Source organism: Phasianus colchicus, chromosome 5 (assembly GCF_987193195.1).
Source record: "Phasianus colchicus chromosome 5, bPhaCol1.hap1.1, whole genome shotgun sequence".
Classification (NCBI taxonomy): domain Eukaryota; kingdom Metazoa; phylum Chordata; class Aves; order Galliformes; family Phasianidae; genus Phasianus; species Phasianus colchicus.
This window is the reverse complement of record NC_143440.1, coordinates 51,485,034-51,499,881: the sequence shown is the minus strand read 5'-3', so window position 1 is coordinate 51,499,881 and position 14,848 is coordinate 51,485,034. Positions and strand designations below refer to the sequence as shown.

General features: G+C 39.7%; 1 protein-coding gene across 15 annotated transcripts in view; it reads right to left on the bottom strand.

Moving 5' to 3' along the window:
• MARK3 (microtubule affinity regulating kinase 3) overlaps positions 1 to 14,848 on the bottom strand; it is a 61,916-nt gene that overhangs the window by 43,535 nt on the left and 3,533 nt on the right. For 10 of the 15 annotated variants that reach the window (XM_090141691.1, XM_090141698.1, XM_090141686.1 and 7 more), the window contains exons 2-3: positions 9,816 to 9,854; positions 5,128 to 5,319 (exon numbers count right to left, since the gene is read on the bottom strand). In XM_090141691.1, the coding sequence (XP_089997817.1) occupies positions 5,128 to 5,319; positions 9,816 to 9,854 (231 nt within the window). The remainder of the gene's footprint in view (positions 1 to 5,127; positions 5,320 to 9,815; positions 9,855 to 14,848) is intronic. The other 5 variants (XM_090141688.1, XM_090141694.1, XM_031592943.2 and 2 more) reach the window with 1 other exon arrangement.

Below are 14,848 nucleotides of genomic sequence, written 5' to 3'. Positions count from 1 at the left end.
TTTGGATGCAGGCTGAGTTAAAACAAGAAGGAGGAATCTTGCTAGAATTACGTGCCAATTGGTATTTTTCCCTTCTAAATTATAGGCTAAACATACCAGAAGAAACTCTGCAGAAGCCAAGGAGATGGTGCCTCTCAGAGGCAAGATGCTACAAGTCAGCTGATTATAATACTTTGCTGGTACAAAGAAAGGGCTCTCAGTTCCCCTTGAATTTTTGGCTCAAATGGTAGACACTATGCCACAGCTCCTATTTCCCTGCATCAGTCTGTGCCATCTTTGTAATCTCATCAACCTGGGCTTGGCAACATATGGGATATAGAAAATCTAACACCAAAGCAAATTTGTTTCCCCGCATTCAAGTGCAAAAACACATGGGTAGTTATTATGATGGAGAAGGAAGAGGTGAACACAGCGTTCAACGCCTGGGTGTGTCACAGACTTGCGTGATACATGTGGTGCTTTCTGAAACTGAGATGCAAGATTTATTTTGAGCCCTTCTAGATGCAAGATACTGCGAGATGTCACCAAGAAACTATTTAAGAATAGTTCTGCTTTGAGAAATATCTTCAAAGGTATGTTACCAAAATTACAGATCACTGTTTCCTGAAGCAAAATTCCATTACAAAACCTTGAGAAATCACTTCAAAAATACAAACAAAATACATACACATTAAGCAATAGGTATTTTTATATTAGCAGCTGAAGACAAAAAGAAGAAAGATGTTTATCTCTACTTTCATGCCTGCTGAACTCTTCTCATGCAGATAACAGTAATTTACTTTCTGGAATCTCTTAACTTCAGTTTGGATGTAGAGTGACCACTACATTTTTCAACAGCAGAAAGCATTACCTGAAAGCCATCTGCTGTCCCAAGACCACCTATGCCACAGCTGTTTCCTTAAGTACACTCCAGTCAGGAGAAGCTGTATTTGCATTCTGACCCCTGCTATTCTGATCAATCTCTTAAACATTTCAACTTGTTTCAAGTCTGAATGCACTGGGTTTCAACAAAACACAGCTCACCTCTCACTCTGTGTGGTGTTGCCAATCAAACTGTGAGGCCTGACACTGGCAAACAGATTGAGCCCTGGAGATACAGGGATGATACACACCTCAATGTTCTGAAAGGTAGACTCACAGGACTGTTCAGCACGTTAATTATAGCCTTCAAGGCAGGACTGAGAGCACTACCCACATGAACATTAGCAGTACAGTATGCCAACATGGACTGTGAGTGCTTGAACTGCTCAGAGAACAGAAGACAATTTCAGGCTCCTTGATAAGGTCCCCAAACCACAAACAAAGGGAGGCTGCCCTCAAGAACATTTCTCATGAGCTTGAAAAAGAAAATCCGGTTTTACTAAGCATAGTTAGTGAAGCATCAAATTGCCTTCTAAAGCAGAGACTTTGCTCTCTACACAAAGCAAGTTTGGAACAATTTCAAGCATTGTGTGCAATGGCCAAGGCTGGAAGAATGAAAGTTTACCTACACCATTACATTGTTGCAGCAGCCATGATATTCTGTGAGATTATTAGCAGAATTACAACTGCCTTCGCTTTCACCACACACGCTGATAACGTGAGTTAAAACATCCCTCCTATGTGGCTTGAACGAAGCACTTAAAGCAATCAAAAAAAGCTGAAACACTAAGCAAAGCAACTGAACTGCATTCCAGTTATTTTCTCTCTCTTCAATTTCACTTTTTCCAAATGATGAGCAAAAAAGACAATGGATTCCCTGGAGTCAGACTTGGATCCTGAAAGAATTCTGTCCTCATAGAAAACTTTAACTTCCTGGCTATCAGCTGAATACTGCCCTTACTGAACAGAAGGGTCCATATGTTCTTGGCTGCGATTCCAACCACCTTGGAAACAACAAAAGGTAGTTTTATCTTTTAGATTAATTTTGGCAAGTATGGCAAATTTGTCAGAGAAAATAATTTCTGATAATTTACAGCAGAAAATATATGGCTTAAAGTCAAAGAATTAACAAAAGCAGATTTACAATGAAGATTCTTGATTTCAAATAGGCAGACAGACTACAGATGATAATCTCCTAGACAGTGGATCTCGAAGGAGTACATCTAAACACCAGCTCTAGTACAAGGAAGCCAACTCCCTCTCCTTACTTCCAGAGGGAACAGAAGGATATTCATTCCTTGGCCAAATTCAACCCCCTAAGTTAAACTGGTGTTCTGATCTCCCCCAAAGGGCTGCTCATTTTTCCCCTGCTGTGATTTGAGGGTAGGTTCTCATTCCGAACCTCAACTGAATTCATTCTGAACTACTTTCTGAAGATGGAAATGGAAGAAGTCCTTAGATTTGCTTCTGTTAGAAATATGAAATCTGTCATCTCAAAAAAAAAAAAAAATTTAGGGAAGGACTCCAGATGTAAGATGAATAAATACCCTAGAAGAATGCTTGAGCAAATATGCCCACCTCACTTCTGATCAAGAAGTGATCAGAAAAGTACAGATCTGCTACATGATTTAGGAGTTAATCAGTACAGAGATATAAAAAAGGAATAGCTGTAAAGTGAAATGGAGCTGGAACAGCAACACACATAACAAGAAGATGGAAGTAGGGTTAAAATACAGCAAGGACGCAGGAGAGACAAAAACACGTTTAAGAACAATTCCCAAAACTAAGTATTTTATTTTAGATTTCAGTAGATAAGGTGGAAAAAGGAACAGGAACAAAGACAGGACAGACAGCAGGAATGAGTGTGTAAAGCAGGAAGTCACAAATTCAGGAAGATGAGAGCTGTCTGGCTAAGACCAAACCAAGAAAATCACTCCAGGTCTAAGAGTGGTTTGAAGAATCACCTTTCTGTTGTTAGCAACAGAGACTTATAACACAAATACAAAATGATAACATAGATTTAGAAATTGAGAATTGTTTTTTGGTTTTTGATTTTTTTTCCCCCCAAGGGAAAAGTGAAGAAAGCACCTTAACAACCTGCTGGCAGAGACATTTACCACCAAATTCTTGAGCTCAAAACTTGCAAGGAAAAAGCAGGGAAATGGAAAGAAGGGTTAAATGCAACACACTTTCCCACTGCTAATTGTGCCTGATGGAAACACACCAAGCATGCCTACCTTGTCTACTGCTAAGCCTCACTTAGGAGGACAAACAAATTACTGTACTAAACAAACTGGAATGTGCACAGGTCTATTAATTAGATAAACAACTAGGTGAAGAGATACTAGGTTGGAAGTAAATAAGAGTTTTATAAGGATCACACCTGTGATCCATCCTGTTTAATACCTGTATCAGTGGCCTTTATCATTATGATTTGACCTCCTACGTTAAGTTTGTTGAAGGAATTAAGAATCAAATGTCAAAAACAATGGAGAACAGATGTAAAAAAGCTTGGAGATGAGAATATGCAATGAAAACAAGATTCAAAGTACAAAGTGCTGATGATGATCATGACCAAACCATTCATGTAACTGCTATGAACAAGGTAACTGTAGTCTAAAGACGGATCCAATAACTTCTGTAAGGGCAAGGGCAGACTAATGGCAGCGGGGAAACTGTCATCCAGTATGTTGCAAGCAGCTCTGGCCACATACATCTAAAATAGGAAACCACTATCAATGCACTGTAGTTTATCTAGCAGGAAGAGAAAGTCTTGTACATCTCTCCTACAAAAAAGGAAAAACAGTTTAAAATACCTTCAAGTTATTCTTGTGAAAGTAGCTTGTTTCCTTCAAAGGAATGCTCTCCTTTAGGTACCCTGGACCAATGGCCAGATCCTTGGAAGCACTCATGCTTTGAATTGACTGAATGGCATTTATGCCATGAGAAACTTAGTACCTAAATCTTTCCAAGTTTGGCCAAAGATTTTATGGCATCCCATGATTTGCTGAAATCTCAAACAATAACAGCACACAGCTGTGTGCAACTAAAAGAAACCATAGTTGTATTTTTGCAAAGCAGGCTGTCACAAAGGCTCCAAATAGGCTCTACGATACTTATCTCCAACACTCATACCTACAATAATAGCAAAGAAATACTAACCAAGTATGTGTATTTCCTGTGTTAAGAACCAGTACCGAGAGAAGGAAATTTAAGGGGAAAGCAATTAACTGAAAACTTTTTCTAGGAAAGAACACTAACACCAGAAGGCAACTGCTGACCACCAGAACTGACAGCTTTGAAAACCAAAACAAACCAAATAATCCCTCTCAGCAACTCTTGCAAAGTGATGCCTTCTCAGCTCTTCCCAGTGATATTGGATTGGATTCCATATTAACTCACAAAAATAAATTCTCCTGAAGTGCTATAGTCAACTACTAAGTTTTCTTTAAAAATTTTTGCTTTAATCAACATTTCATTAATTACATAGGTTTGTCAAGAGTAGGTCAACAAGGATTTTCTCTTTCAGTATGCAGTGTTGCTATTAATAAGATCAGCACCAAGATACACCTTGCTGTAATGAGCAAACAGCAACACAACTTTCCAAATCAGAACCATCATTAGGTGGAAGTTATTAATTATGTTACAGTGGCATGCAGAAACTAATTGTGGGGCCGAGTTAAACACTATGAAGAGATACAAGAGTAAGCCTGTCTGCAACACAGCAGAGCAGCAGACTCACAGAACAAACTGGAATGTCTTCCCAGGGCAGTCCAGAGCTGCAGACACGAGCCGAGCTCCTTGGAGACGCATCACTCTAACCAGAAAATGCTGTATTGGGCTATCCAGACCAAGCAGATCACCATAATCAAGGACATGGACTCAATGCCTTTCCTGACTCCATTTCCAGTACAGCCCTGAGCTGTGCTGGTTAGAGCACCAAGAGGCAATCTTACCAGCAAGCTTATTTGATTACTGTATATTTAGCCTGTTTTCCACGAATGGAGAATTTAGACACGAATTCTGGTACCAAGCTGAATGTAATTCACATGCACAAAGGTTTGTATAAAATGCAAATTTAAGAGACCTTTTTCAAAAGAAGCTACTTGAGGATCATTAGAAATAAAAGTGCAGATTTTATTTTTAGGCTTTTTTCTTAAATCAGTGTCAATATCTTTAGCAAAAGGTTCACACTTGGATAACATTATTTTAAGAGATAATCCAAATGACAGCAATTCACTGTTGCTCATACCCATAGCACTTTACCTCTCTGCCTGTGAGGATGTGCCTCGCCAGCTTTACTTTTGCAAAATTCCCCTTTCCAATCGTTTTGAGGAGTCTGTAATTTCCAATATGTGGTTGCTCATCTGCACAGGAAGCTATAGAATTCCTGCAACGAGCTCCAGAGCGCCCAGTTCGAGAGGAAACTTCCTGTCGTCCATCTCCATGGGACGTGTGCTGCAATGAAAACATACACACATAAGGCTGAGAAATAAAGGAAAAAAAACCATCAATGTTGAGACAGTTTAATACTATTGATAAAATGAAAATTATTCTCCAAGAGGGTTTTTTCCTTCTTATGCTGAAATGCCTGTTCCTACAAAACTTTATGTCTGGAAATACATAAGACAGTCTGGAGAACTGTGAAAGAAATCTTAACATATACAGAAACCTCAAATATTAAGAGGTATAATTAATAGTAATTAATAGTACTTCTTCATCTCCTGGCAAAGAGCTTGTTTCTGAAAGGTCCCCCTCACATCCCTTAACTCCCAGCTCACGCCTGCAGTCTATACACCATTCCCATCAATTAAAGCATTAGTCAGATACACTCAGTAGGCTGCAGATGTGGAGCAAATGCTTGGCTCCACATAAGACAACAGGCTAAATTTACTGCCATCCCAGAATTCCCACATTGTGCTCTCTAAAGACATCCAGAGGAGGTTTAGGACAAAAAGCAGAAGGTATTCTTAATTCTCCCCTCTCAAAATGAGAAGTTTTTCTGCTCTCTTTGCTCGTTCTTTTTGCTGATTATAGTTTTCAGAAGCAGTGGCATTCATCAAGTTAAAGCATTAGCCTCAATGAAATCTTTGCTATAACCCAAATACAAAGCAGCTCAATTTTCTGTTCAAACACTACTCAAGCATACAAGTTGTCAGCTTCGGAGGAAAGAACTTCAAGGTTCCTTCAAAAGCACAACTAAAGAATGGTTTGGGTTGGAAGGGACCTTCAAGATCATCTAGTTCCAAGTACGTACGTATGTAGAGGCTTAGCTATCATTCTGTTTCAGCATCTCAGTATCAAATACCCCTTCACTTACAAAAACATAACCATTAGATATCTGTTACACCAACAGGCAATAAGGACTTGCAACAATGTGCTCAGGTATCTGTTTAACATATTGTTTGTTGCTTCATCTTTTCCATAAAGCACCACCTTTAGAAAGGGATCTTCAGATGTATATCCCATGGGTAAATCTACTCAGCTTCTATTGGAAACATCTATCTTGTCATCAATTGGCAGAATGGAATAAGCTTTGTTTCATATATTTTATACTGCTTTGGGAATTCAAGAATAAGGATTAGGCTTACCATATTATAAATACAAAAAGCAGCACATACACAAGCCTCCAAGAAAACAACATTCAGTAGAGGATTTAGAAGTACGTTTTCCTCTCAAGTAGTCTAAGTATGCTGTTCTTTTTCTTAAAGGAAAATTACATTTTCTGTATGACTGACATAAAATTTCCGTAATATAATGGTGTTTATTTCCCAAATAACGCAATAGTTTCCTCCCTCCTTGAAGTCTGTATCATGTATGGCAGCAAGAAGTTATCTCCATTTATCCCACATTCCCTTCTGCTCTTTCCAACACTTGCCACGCTGTTTATTTCAGCCCCAAAGGGCCCCATCCAGTTAACTATCCCTTCAACTTCTTCCTGCATTAATTGTAGCTTTTCTACTCTTGCTGAAACCCTACAGGGACAGCCAAAAACCTGGCAGACAGGTTTCAGTCTGAAATCACCACAGCAAAGGGATGAGAGATCATAACTGAAGAGCTAACAACCATGGCACAAATGAAAAAAAAACAACAACAAAACACATGCCTGCATGGCACTTGGCAGGTTCATGCACTATTTAATAACCTGATGTAACCCTGTGACCACATACTCTGGCACCTTACGTTGCTTGGTTTGTTAATTTGAGTGCAACAGCTGTGATCAAATTATTTTTAAAAAGCCATTTGTTTCATCTACAAAATACTACCGATAGGAAGGCTACATCAACCCTCAGAAATCTGTTGCAATAGTTACTATTTAAAAATAAAAAAAATAAATGGTGCTGCATATAATGTTTTAGTGTCAATTTGGCTTTGGCTTCTCTTTATGGCCTGGCCATTGCTACCAGATTTCTACTTCCAGAGCAGCACTTAATTACTCTGGTCACATAATCCCTTTACTTTAATAAGATACATACAGCCTCCCTAAGCAGCTGCTGTACGAATGATTAAAGACTAGGAAATGTTTCTTGTAGTTCTTTCCAGAGCACTCCAATTTTTCCACCTTTAGTGGTGTTCATGCTAGCACTGGGCACACCTAGCACAGTAGCAGCAGCTGTTGCAGTTGGACAAAACACAGAGATTGCATTTGTATCTGACCACCCAAAAGTAACCCCAACTCTATGAATTACTGTTTCCCAGTTCCTTAACACACACAGCTCTCATTCCTGGTTCCTCACAAATGTTACCTTACCTTTGGCTGCAGTGCAATACAGTTTCCTCACACGTAGCTTATTACGTGTTCCTGATGATTGGCCCATCCTGACCTACTTATCATTTTAGCAATCTCCATCCTAGTTTTTAGGAATGGCAGTATACACGTCTTCCAAACCACTAATGGCACAAGAACCAAAAGCGTAACAACCATAACAAGATCTACATTCAAGTGCTTGATAACAATTCCACGTTTTCAATACTATCTCAAGTCCTATGACAACTGCTAAGTGCTTACCAATAGAGCATTCTCAAGGCGAGGATCAACAAGACCACCTGCATCCTCTCCAACTGCCCAGCTGAAGGAACTACTGAAGCCAGCGAAATCCTCTTCCAACAATTTCACTGCTCTGCATGCCATTAGTGCCAGGCCAATGCTGGATGTCCAGGATGCCATGCAGTGGCATAGCAATCCTTTATACTCCCCTAAACTTTGACTTCTAACACACCTTGTAACAGATAATGCAGAGAATTTCTCTGTCAGCTCCTCTGATACCTTCAAGCATCAAGTCAATCAGACCTGCTAGAAAAAAAAAGCAGCAACTGCTGATGCTAGATAACACTCTCCTGAACTGCTACCCCTTGCAACCAGGGACTGGGATGTTCTGTACAGGATCATGAGGCCATTTCTTGGATGCGTTAGAGGAAGGCTCACTTTTAATTCACATACAGCACTCCAGGAATACAGCTGCCCTATTTATGTGGCACTACACTGAGCTGATGATTTACCTCAGAAAGGGAAGTAAAGCAGAACTAATTAGGTGACAACCTTTCCACATCTGGGCACGTGGTACAGACACGCACACTGCCTGAGCTGCCTGACCTACCTTAGGTGCAGTTCAGACATGGACATCAGATACAACATATTCTCAAACCTTGCGTACAGTCAATTCATAACTGATCTTACTCATATTCTCCTGCTCTGTATAAGCAGTATTAGATAAAAAACAGATACTTACATATTCCATTTAATGTAGTAAAACACTTCAGTTAATACATTTTCAGAACCTCATTGTCCTCTGTTGAGGAATGACTTCTTGTGTCCTATAATTTTCTTCATGCTTTCTAGTTTCACACTTAAAGGCAGCTTAAACAGCTGTGAACTTATTTGGACGAGTGTTGATAAATTTAACATAATCTCCTTGTATGGAGGTTTGCATTTCCACCCTAACTCTGATTATTTCTTTTCAAAAACATGACCTTTTTCAGTTGTGTTTTTGGAATATCAAGCTGTGTGTTCCTAAGCAGTTCAGTTCTCTCCATCTGACTCGCTGAGAACTTGTATTCAGCTCCATAGAAATCTGTCCATTTACAGGAATACCTAATTTTGACTTTTATTTCATCTCACATCAGTAAACCTATCAGCAAGTCCTTCTTCTGTCAAATACAGATTTATACTGAACAGAAGACAAGCTTTCTAAAAACTGCAGAAAACAGGTTTATAGTTTCAACATGGATTTTTTTTTTTTTTTTACTGATGGAAATGGTAGCATACAGTACTAAAAGGTGCAAAGTCAAAAAGTGCTAAAAGTGCTGCTCCCACCCAACTCATTTTCAAGAATCCACAGTAAGTAGATGGGAAGAGAAGCTAAATGGCGTAGGCAAAAAGTACAAATATAGATGGTCCAGGAACAGTTCATCTCAGGCATTGGATTGTAAAGCATTCGACTACTCAGCTGCTTCCTAAGGCAGCTTCCTCAGCAGATACTTTGATGCAGCAAAAAGCATCATTGCAGTCTATGAGCTCCTATCTCCCCCTGAAGAAACAGTGGTGAAGGGAAGCCTGCTATCCTGCAAGTGGAGACCTGAAGGAAGGGGACTAAATGCTACGTGTGGGCTTGGACTAGTCAGTGCTCCAACTTATTTTAAAATCAAGGTAGCCTGAATACCGCTTGTGAGAAGACAATGTTTTCCTCTATATTTCAACAAGCATCAGGTTCAATTTTTAAATCTTTTAAAGACTTCAAAGGCTTGCTTTTGTTTGTTTGTTTTGCACATGGTAGGGAGGTCCTCTAAGAAAACCTGTAAGTTTCCAAGCCAATTAGATCCCTGCCCCAACACCACTCTGGTAATACTCAACCCGTGACTTGGAAACGCAGTAAAACATCTCCACCTGTGAGAGACCTTACTGCAAGGGACCGAGCCCAACACTCATTGTAACTGGAACACAACACAAAACCCACCTTTTCGCAAAAGCCTTCCCCAAGTGATGAGCTGACATCCTTTCATAGCCAGACAATGATTCGCATGAAGAGAAAGAAAAAGAAAAGAAAGTAAAAAGCAAATGAAGTATGAATGTGCTGGTTAACTGAAAGCGCTCTGGTAGGTGTAAGCTTTATCCAGTATCTGTATGCTTAGAGAGATCTTAACACTACGAGCACAGAAACCTGCATGGTAAGGGATGACTACTGTAGAAGTTGTTCTAATACTTTAAAAGGTGCCAGCAGCTAAGAAAACAACTGGAAGAGAAAGAATCTGATATCCACTGGAAGAGCTGAAAAAATATGAAAAAAATCCAGAATGGCGAGGACATGCAAAAATCCTGTAATGATGGTCAATAGGAAGCGTTTTTCCTGAAACAGGGAGGACAAATGCTATCAACATTTTTTTTTTAAGTGGTCACGGTGCACAATGTTGAAAATTACTTTGCCATCAACCCAGTGAACAAAGAAAAATTAATCTTACAAAAATCTCCAGGAATGTTTACCACCTTAGCTGTCGTGATGTTTGCATGAAACGCTACGCAGAGATGTTACAGAGCTGTCAGACCAGCAAGAACTGCGATAGACTCAGCAGATTCAGAATTTTTAATTACAGCTAAAAAAGTTAAAGCCTAATCTTTACATAGCTAATAACCTAAACATTCCAGGACACAATAAACATTTGAGACACTAAGTAGATCTCTTCATTGCTGCAACCTGTGCACATGACATATTAACACATGGGAATTTTTTACCCTCCACATCTTTCACAGCAGTAACTTACAGGAAAACATATCAGGACATACATCAAAGGCTTTCAAAGCACCCAAATATTTTAAGTTACATATTTTAAGACTAACTTCCCTGCAACTCTTCCTAACAATACGTTGCAAGTTGCTTCACATTTATCGTTAATACATTTTCGAATGCACAGACTGCTGAGTACTAGTCAGTGTAAGAGAACAGAGATTAGCCCTAAAAATATTCACAGAGGGAGTGTCTTATTGTGCAGATATACCCATGAAAAAGCAGAGTAAGGTATCCTGTGACTGCTTACAAAGGAATTCCACCGGCAAGTCAAAACAAAGACCTCAGTTTCTAGTAGCGACTAAGAGGTTTCATGGTAAACACTTGGCCATAATTATCTATATATAAATCAGTACTCAATCTTTAAATCATTGTTTATTATAAAATATCACATTATTTTCCTGTATTACACAATAGGAAGATAGCAGTAAGGTATTTAATTCCCTTGCACCATTGACCAGTGCACAAAGCAGGACACGGAGGGGGATGGACTTTGTCAGGCCCACTATGCTGTGCTTACGTATGCATAACTCTTGGGCTTCATCACATATCTTTAAAAGGTAGTTTTTAAATTAGCTCACTACATAATCAATCTTAAGGAACAACGGCCACGGCTTCCATCTCATGAAATTTTAAATGCTGTCTTACAAAGGCAAACGCTATCCGACATGGCACTGCAGTTACCAGCCCACGACAGCAGATTTATTCACTGAGCAATAGCCATTGTGGCTGCTGGGATCAAGTGGAACAACTGAGAGGGTCAGGACTCAGCAAGAAATAAAGAGACCTTCTGTAAATACAGTGTAGTCGGCAAAGAATTGGAAATGCTAATTTGGATGCTTCCACTGTGAAAAGGTGGAGGACTCGCTGCACGGCTCTTGGCCTGCTGTTGTACTCATTTATTTATCTGGTATGACAGTTTGGGAAAATGAATGGCCAGTTTAATTAGGTCACATTTGTCAAAGAACTGGTTTAAAGAGAACCTTAAGAGTAAATACAATAAATACCTCAATAAATGAGACACATTCCCAGTTCTTCCTACAGGTGTGAGTGGAGGACAGGAAGAAAGGAGGGCAAAAACCAGTAGTGAGAGAGGCCAAGGCAGCGACAAACAGCCTAGCACAGCAACCTCCTCCCAACATGGGGCAGCAGGCAGGTGGCACAGACTGATGTACGAGGGACCTCCCTACTTCTCAGAGGAAATATTGCTAATGAGGGGCTCGCACTCAGCTCTAAGACACTTGCAAATTTTGGCCACAGCCAGCCTGTGCTAAAGGTATGTGACAGAGCTGGACACCACCACCCTAGAGATGAGGGTGGGACAGAGCTGACAGTGCACACTACAGCTTTTGGCAAGGGACAGAGGCTGCCCTTCCGACATGTGGGTTCCAGCCTAAAGTCCTTCACCTCTCACCACGACAGGCTGTGTTGATGCATTTGATACTGTTTGGGTCACACTCCATACAATGTATGAAAGAGGGAATTTGTAATTCCGTGATTAGCACTGAACAACAGCAGTGAAGAAATCCTGCTTATACAATCAAAAAGATAAGTCTGGGGCCGGTCAGAAAAGCTTTTTAAAAGCTCTTTTGTTGCTTCACATTATCAAGATCTGACATTTACCATATCTTTCAAGCCAACGTTTCTTTATTGCTGATTAAAACGTATATTTATTGACATCAGCCTGGGGAACAGTAGCTAAAGAGCCAACCATATTCTAACCTTCATCAACAATACTGCCAAGTAAGTCGTTTCCAGAATCATCATTGTCAGTAATTACATGCTAAACAAAAAAAACCCTCACAGTCAGTTTTCAAAGACCACACTGAGCTTGCAGATAGAGAATTCTGTTTAGGCTTTAACCCTGCAGGAACAAATTTTATTTGAAAGTTAATTTCTGTTTATATGTACACATACGCACAGAGCTCAATGAGCTGCTGCTTTATGGGCCAAGAATTCTTACTAACCTGAGGGTTTCGCCTGGGAGGCTGACAGCAGTGTTATCACAGGAGTACTCAGGATCTTTCAGGCCTATGCCTTAGCAGCAATAGGCCTCTATTCCCCATACACACACAATGATTTTTAGAGGCTGATGATATCCACATTAAGCAGAGCCAACCTTGATTCAACACAAACCAAAACCAAAGCCACCTCCATCTCTGATCTGGCTGCCATCAACAAGGCAGCATTGCTTGGCGGAGGAGGAAGTTGCAGACACATGCTATTTAAATATCACACGAAATGGAGATTAGAGAGACAAATGCCTCCACTCTTAGAATTCCTCAGGCTTAAGTCACCTGTGATGTGTGGTCACTGGGGATTGTCTGCTCACATCAACAGGAATGTTCCTCAACTAGAATTAAAACAGAGAATCTGGCAGGTGAATGAACTGGAAAGAAATCTTAGGAGGAAGTCTACCAAGTTTTGGATATTATAAACCAGATCTGCTCTTTCAGTTTTCTTTCAGTAATTTCCGTAGCTGTGTTCTGTTCTACAGACTGCTTCTTCTAATAAGCCACACTGAGAGGTACTAATAAATAAAACACAGGAACACCGAGTCTGATTTTCTAATTCTGGCATAAGGTCCCACGTTCTGTTTTTCTGAGCTACTGAAACAATGTAAAAGATAAATAAAATGTGAGCTTGTAGAAGCACGAGAACACAATCTGAATGGTGCACCACTGCAGTCATTTGTTTGAAAGAAAAAACAACCCTATTTTAAGTTGTCTTAGCCTTTAGGCTGGCTTAAATCAAAGAACCAAAATTCTAAGACATGTTTCTAGCCTTTCCCATCTGAACTAGATGGTTCTCTTTTCTCCTTTGTGTCAGTATTTACAGCCACACAAAACGGGAATAAAACCACTGTTTTAAAGGATTCATTTCAGTCAGATCACAGAGCCGACCAGACTTGTACAGCTCTGTGATTATCAGCACCAACACAAACCATGGGTAGGAAAGGGCAGCCAAAGCCGATTCCTACAGCAGCTTTACACCGGAGGAACTGACAGTGATGAGATGATACAGCACAGGTTGTTCAGCAGGGCAGAAGCATCAACTGTCCCCTTTTGACTGCAATAATACACAGCCTAATTGGTTTTTTTGTTGTTGTTCTTGAGTACAACCAGCATGGTACCAGGCTATCAGGTATCCTAGGCACTAAGAAATGTACAAAAAAAAATTTCTGCTCTGTGAAAATTTTATAAATAATAAAAATAAAACAAAAATAGAATAAAAATACATCCCAGATGAATTGATAAAAAATATTCCATTTCTAGGTATTCTGCCACCTTCACTCAATTTAACTCAGAACTTTTATACTGGTGAAAAATATGAGAGAACTGTCATAGCTGTCCCTGTAGAAGAAAATCCACAACTGTGATCAGCACAGGCATGCTGCCCTCATCATCCCCTTCTTAAAGAACCACACCATGGAGGAAAGCATTCTGATTACAGACCTACTCGTAATAGGAGAAGTCTGATAAATAATATATAGAATAATGCCAGCTTGTCTACTGTCTGCAAATGCTCTAATGCATTTTGTACCTAACTGGTAATAATAAATCAAGAGGCAGCACTAAGCTTTACAGTATCCTAAAAGTAAATTTTTGAATCTATTCTCAACTTTACAAAATCTTTTTTAAATAAAAAATTCAATGGGACACTTTTCCTGCACAGAATCCTTTTGTATAGGCTTGTACAAGCACAGTTGCCATCACACTGGCGTTCTTCAATAGCAAATTTTTCACATTAGGCACAGTCATGGAGATAAGAGCACATTTTAGTCTCGCTTTTACTCAAGTTACTTACATTTGGAATTCAGAACAGTCTGCAGCACTGACATTACCTTCTCTTCCCCTCAGAAACACAGCTGTGTAACTAACACAGAGGTTCAAATTAAATTCTTTAGTCTAAAACTTTGCTATTTCATGCTCTTAAAAAAAAAAAAATCAAACTAACCTTCCACACCACCTGTATTTCCTTCTTTCTATCTACAGTTCTCTCCCTAACATCTTGCCATTCCTTGGGAATTTTTATTTGTATTTGTCCTGTTCTCCAGGATCTCACTCCTCCTGCCCCTATTTCTTTGTCCCTGGTTGTCCTCCATTCTGTCATATGCACAATCCTCTGTGCCTCCTCTTTTACACTATCTACCATCCTTTCTCACTGTGTTTCCACACTCTTTCTTCCTCCATGGATCTTCTCTCCCC